Here is a 6000-nt window from a genome sequence, read left to right as displayed (position 1 = left end):
GAAAGAGGCGAGAGGCTCTGCCTCTGGTCCCCGAGCTCTGCGCTCCCAGCCACTGGTTGCTCATCTGCCCAAGGGTCCGGGCTGGGGGATAAGATGAGTGAGAGGCGAAGATCGGCGGTGGCCCTCAGCTCCCGAGCGCACGCTTTCTCGGTAGAAGCCTTGATTGGGACAAATAAAAAGAGGAAACTCCGAGACTGGGAGGACAAGGGGCTGGATTTGTCCATGGAAAGCCTCAGCCCCAATGGCCAGCTAGGGGACAATGAAGACCCGACTCAGTGCCTGGACCTCAACCCCGGTTAGTGCAACTCCTTTCTGCTCTCAGTGCCCCCCAGCCCTTCTCCCTTCCCCGGGCCGGGGCTGCCCCCGCTCCGCCGGGCTGCGGCTCCACGAGAACATCCGGGGCTGGGGGGGGGGGACGGGACGGGACGACACGTTTTGCGGCGATTTCTCGGGTTTTGTTATTATTATCATTACCGTTATATTATTTTAGCTTTACAGGGAGTTTTCTCTTCCTCACCGCGGCTCTTTCCCCCCCCGACTCCTTGATCTCCCGGGAGCGGAGCGCACCCCCCCGTCTCCTCCTCCCTTTCTCCTCCCTTTCCGCGCCTGCAGGGTCGCGGTGGTGCTTCCCGGCTGTCCCGGGACACGCGTTTCGCCCTGTCCCGGAGCTCCCCGACCGGCTGAGTGCCCACTGGGTCGGGGGACACAGCCCCCAAACCCCACCGGGAGGGGACCCGATCCTTCCCTCGGCGCTGGGATCGGGTTCGCCGGGGCTGAGCGCAGCGGCCGGGATGGGGCCGGTGGCGACGGGGGAGGGAGGAACCGGGGCATGGGGAGCAGCGCCGGGGCCGCGGACACTGGTCCGACTGCAAGATGTCTGGGGGGACAGAGCACGAGACTCCCCTTAAAAAAAAAATAAAAAATACTATTTTATTTGAAAGGGAGCCGGTAGCGTGGAGCGATCATTTGGCTGGAGCAAAGCCCTAGAGCTGCTCACCCCCCCCGTCCCCTGTCCTTTTCTCCCCGGGCTGCCCCCGCCGCCCCCCGGTCCCCGGCCCCGCTCCCAAGCGCTGCGAAACGGGACGGAGCCAGCGGCGCTGCTCCCGCAAGTTGCATTGTGCGGAGAAAAAGGGACTTCAAATATTTCCTCTTTACGTCTTTTTTTATACTTGGGGTGCGGGAGGGAAAGGTCAAGCGATTTTTGTTCGCCACCCCATAAGAGAAAGGGCAGCGGTCTCCTCCACTCGCCCCAAATCCACTCCACCGCACTCAGAGAAGAAAATACCTTTAATATATATATATATATATATATATATGCTTATATATATATATATATGCTATTTTATATATATGTTATTTTTGCATGAGATTCCCCGCGACATTAGTGTACCAGCTGCCTAAAACCCGCCGTGAAAAACAGAGAGATTGACGAGGAAAAAAAAAAAAAAAAAAGACTGTTGTAAAAAATCTGTTAAGTGTTTTTGAAGGGAGCGAAAGACCGGGAACTGCGGAGACCTCGCCCCGCTCCGCTCTCAAGGAACGGCATTTCATTTTGCTTGTAACAGCAGCAGCTCTTCCCCGTGCATATCGTAAGGAGACGGAGGTAAAATCTTCCGCCTGGTACCCCTCGCTCAGCGGAGCGACGGGCATGAAGGAGAACGGACAAAAGGGATCAAAATAGCAAACGTCAAATAGGAAAAAAAAAAAAAAAAAAAAAAAAAGCTTCAGAGTGTTCCTCGTCCAAAATCATAAATACACCAACGAAACGACAAAAATCGGCTTTGCAATAACAGAGCAGACAGGCGCATTAGTCTTCCTCATTTTATTTATTTTATTATTTTTATTTTTAGAATCGTTTCTCATTAATTTCCACCCTTTACGGGATATATTTTTTCTTCGTTGATCTACAAGTTTAATTTTCTCATTTCTCCATAAATTCGAAAAAAAAAAAAAAAAAAGGAACGGAAAACTCCCCTCTGCGCCAGACTGGAGAGCGGGAGAGAATAGCTGCTAAAATGCCTGAAACCTTAGAAAGCAAACGTGATGTTTTTCATAAAGCAAAGGAAATCAAGAACAGTTTGAGAAATCATTTTTTAGGAGGTTGATAGACTTTAAATAAAGTTCCCGACTGTAATTTGCGCAGTCACTTCATTAAACCCAAAGCCTCCGCAGCGTACCTTTGCTGCTGGGTGAAAATTGATTAGCGGCCATATAATGGCCACCAAATTCCATCTTTACAAGACCCAATTAAGAACAAACTTTACACCTAAAGTATTTAAAACTTGCCAAATCTCCAGCGATATGCCAAAAATTGGAAAGGGGAGTTTTTCTAGCGTCCCAAACGATCGAAACTCAGAATCGCTGCTCTGGGTAGGAAATACCACAGGGCTGCTCTTTATGCTGGAGATATTATTGGTACGGGCGGGTTTACAGAGAGGCCCCATGGATCACAGGGACCACTGGAAAAGTAGGGATTGATTTTGCGTGGGAAACAACAAATCGGTCCAGCCCGATTTATCGAACCCTTCCCCAAAACGGGATTTGAGCTGACGAGGGGCCGCAAAGTCGAAATTCATTTGCCCCAGGGAACCAAACCCCATCCGAGGAAGACGAAGGCTTCATACTCGTCTTTCTGCTCCGGGCGTGGAGATTTCTCCCCGGCACGGCTCCGGCTCCTTTGCCACGTCTCGCACGGGTTTCCCCATGCCCCACGGCCGCAGGGAGCAGCGCTTTGCCCGTGGGGGGGCCCGGGAGCCTCCCGGCAGAGGCGAGGGGAAGGTGCCGGGCTGGGGGTGGCGTGGGGAAAGGTGAGAGGAGCGAGCGAATAAATGGCTTAGGTTTGTAAAAAAAAAAAAAAAAACATCTCCAGCACATCCGAGTGATTTACGCCCCGGCCGTGAATCTCGCCACCAGAGCTAACGTGCTGTTTTACGAGGCTCGTTTAAAAAGGAGGATAAGGCCGGATTTTAATCACGTGTGCGAATTTTAATCACGAAGCCGCGGAAAGGAGCGCGGGATGGCGGCGGCTTCAAACCCCCCGACCCCGACCCCGTTCAGGGGAGCACCCCGCGAAGCGCGGCTGCTCTCCCGGGCGGTGGGGAGAGGACACACTTCGGGGGCACAGGGCATAGGGTGGGGAATAAAAATTCACAATTTCTCGCCCTCATGTTCCGCACAAAGGGAGAAACCCGGCGGTGTGCACGGAAACGAATTTCGCCGGTCCAGCCTTCGCATCACTCACCCCATCCTTATTTTTTTTATCGCGTGTTAAAAAAAAAAAAAAAAAAAAAAGAACACGCGGTTTACAAAAAAAAAAAAAAATTTTCTAGAGTTTTATTTTTGTCGGTCTGCGAAGACATCGCGTTACAAATGGTTTTTCGTTCCGTGTGTCGTCTGAAGCGCCGTTAATCAACTGCCTCGAGGCTTTGCAGAGAGGGGAAACAATCCGGCATGCACGGGAGGAGCTGCAACGTGTTTAGCACAGCCACTCATCCGTAAGACCAGCATCACGTCGAGGTCCGAGAGCCTGAGCGAGCCGCGCGTTGCTGGCAAGAGCGAGCCCTTCGCTCCTCTCCTTGCGGCTCGAAGCTCTGCCTCGGCCCGGAGGTGAGGCAGAAGTGGCCGTCCTGCCCTGCCCGCACTCCGCTGCGGAGCCCCGCTCCTCCCGCACTGCGCAGAGGAGCTGGGGCAAGAGCGGGGGCCGGCGGCGGGCCGGGGGCTCCCGGAGGTGCGGGGCTGGGGGCGCCCGGAGCCCTCCAGGCGCTGGAGAGGGCAGGCGCGTCGGAAGAGTGGAAGAAATGCGTTTTTTTGTTTGGTTGGTTGTTTAAATATACATGCTTTTGAAGGTTCGTGTTGATGAACTCCTATTTTTTGACCAGTGGCTGCTCAATAGGGAGCGGCCAGGTTCGGTAGCTTCTCGCTGAAGCTTTTGTTGGAGTGCTCGGTGGATGGGGCGAGAGTCTCAAGAGCTGGCAGAGGGCTTTTTGGCACCTCTTTCCTGCGGTGGGGCGATTTGGTGTTATCAATAATACCAAATTTAATACCAAATTGCGGTGCTTGAGACTCACTGATGAGAAATGTTCCCTACCCCCGAGGCGTAAGTCGGAGAGCCTTAGCTTAGTTTTGGGCAGAAATGCTGGAGAAGGGGCTTTATTTACCCGACGCCTTTCTATCAAACGTGCTTGTGCGTGAATTCACTCCACCTGCTGGGCTTCCCTCCCGAAAAGGGGGTACCGAGGGGCAGTATCTGCGCATCCCATGGTAGGAAATGTGAAAACCCGACCCTTGTCAATCCCCCGGGCCGGAGGGCTGGTGCTTGTGCCCTTCCTGGCCGGGGTCCGAGGTCCGGGCAAGTGCGGTCAGCGCTGACCTGGGAGCCCGAGGAGCCACCGGGAGGCAAGGATTTGGCTCTGCGGCGGTGCGCGTCCTGATGAATCGCTGAACTCCTGCCGCTGGGTCTGTTCAGCTCGTCCTGCAAAGAGGTGAACTGCCCGCCCTGCAGTCGGGCGGCCCGTGAGAGAGAGCATCCCGGGGACAAACCTGGCAGAGCAGCAGAGCACTCGAGAAGAGGCGGCACGTCAAACAATGCCTCCCTTTCTTTTAGAGGTATTTTATATCTACACCATTCTTACGCAGGTTTGTTCCATCTGCGGGGAAGGGGAAAGCTGTTATTTCCAAAGACATTTCTTGTCTTTGACAAGAACTTTGGGAGAATCCAAAAAGCTTCTGTTACAAGCAAAAGTCAAGTAATTCCTTACAAACCATCAATCACTTCTCCCTCCTCCCACTTGGGACTGAGCGCTTATATCAAATATCAGCCCGGCTAGCCTCTCCTCAGGCAGAAGTGTCCTGCTTTATCTATATCTGTCTTTAAAGAAAACTGATGCTTTTTTCAGATGGAAAAGTCGAAAGACACCTTCCAAGAGTGCTACTTCCAGGAAAGAGCATTTGCATTGTTTTACAACACAGTCAGTGCCGCCTAAGTCACCCCTGTTCACAGAGATCAGTATTCCTGTTTTAATCAGCTGACTTCTAGTATGGCTCTATGCTTGCAGTCTTATGTCTTCAAACTTCAAAGATTTTTTTTTTTTTTAAGGTATTTTTTCTTTCTGCATCGTGGTCTAGATTAATAAGCTTACAGTAGTTTAAAAATGTACTAAAATCAATCTGAGAACACTCGGAAAATTTCTGGGTGTATTGAGAATAGATCATATGGCGTTTACATCAGTTCCTGTTGTAAGTAAAATCTGTTCAAGTGCAATTTAAATCACCCCTAGTGTCTGTATTGAGATCCGTAGTTTGCACTGGTGACATAAAATCAAGCTCAGCGAAAGAGGCTTAAGTTTTCTAAAACTGACAAAGTTTTAGAGATCAATAGTTTCCCAGACAGGCTAAGCTCGCTAGTGCCTGTTGAGGGAATTACAGGATTTTGTACTTGCTCTTAGCTTTCTGACATCTCACTGAACAATGTGGTTACTTTGCAGTAATGGGCTGGGAAGCAATGCTTAAATCCAGACAGAGAAAGCACGGTGGATTTTCAGGCAGGTGATCAGGATGTGGTAGCTCTGTCCCCCCGGGAGGAGTGATGGTGGGCACCTTGGTGTACGGGGAAGCAGCTGGGGGCTCCGCAGAGCTCTGGTGCCCAGCCTTGCCCAGGGTAAGGCTGAGATTTTTTTTTTCCTTTCTCCTTTCTCCTTTCTTTCTTTTTTTTTTTTTTTTTTTTTTTTTTTTTTTTTTTTCCTTCATTAGATAGATTTATGTAGCTCTTTGCTGCTTAGCTCCAATGCAGGTTAGAATAGATGACAACTCCAACCTTCATGCTTGCTAAGCACCTGCTCTCTCAGAATACAAAGTGTTCCCTGTGGCAATAGCCATAGCACACTTTGGTGAAGAGGGCTATGGAAAGATACAGTGGTGTTATGGTAACATTAAATGGAAATCACCTTGGAAGCCGAGTAAGAAATTTTAAAACTGACAGGAAATGCAGTGCCAGTTCAAGTT

General features: G+C 51.0%; 1 protein-coding gene across 1 annotated transcript in view; it reads left to right on the top strand.

Moving 5' to 3' along the window:
- TBX15 (T-box transcription factor 15) overlaps positions 1 to 6000 on the top strand; it is a 97365-nt gene continuing 91365 nt past the window's right edge. The window contains exon 1 of the mRNA XM_084287706.1: positions 1 to 295. Within this exon, the coding sequence (XP_084143832.1) occupies positions 94 to 295 (202 nt within the window). The 5' untranslated portion in view covers positions 1 to 93. The remainder of the gene's footprint in view (positions 296 to 6000) is intronic.

Source organism: Netta rufina, assembly GCF_964035555.1.
Source record: "Netta rufina genome assembly, chromosome: 1".
Taxonomy (NCBI): domain Eukaryota; kingdom Metazoa; phylum Chordata; class Aves; order Anseriformes; family Anatidae; genus Netta; species Netta rufina.
The sequence above is the reverse complement of the archived record's forward strand: the minus strand, read 5'-3'. Positions and strand labels throughout refer to the sequence as shown.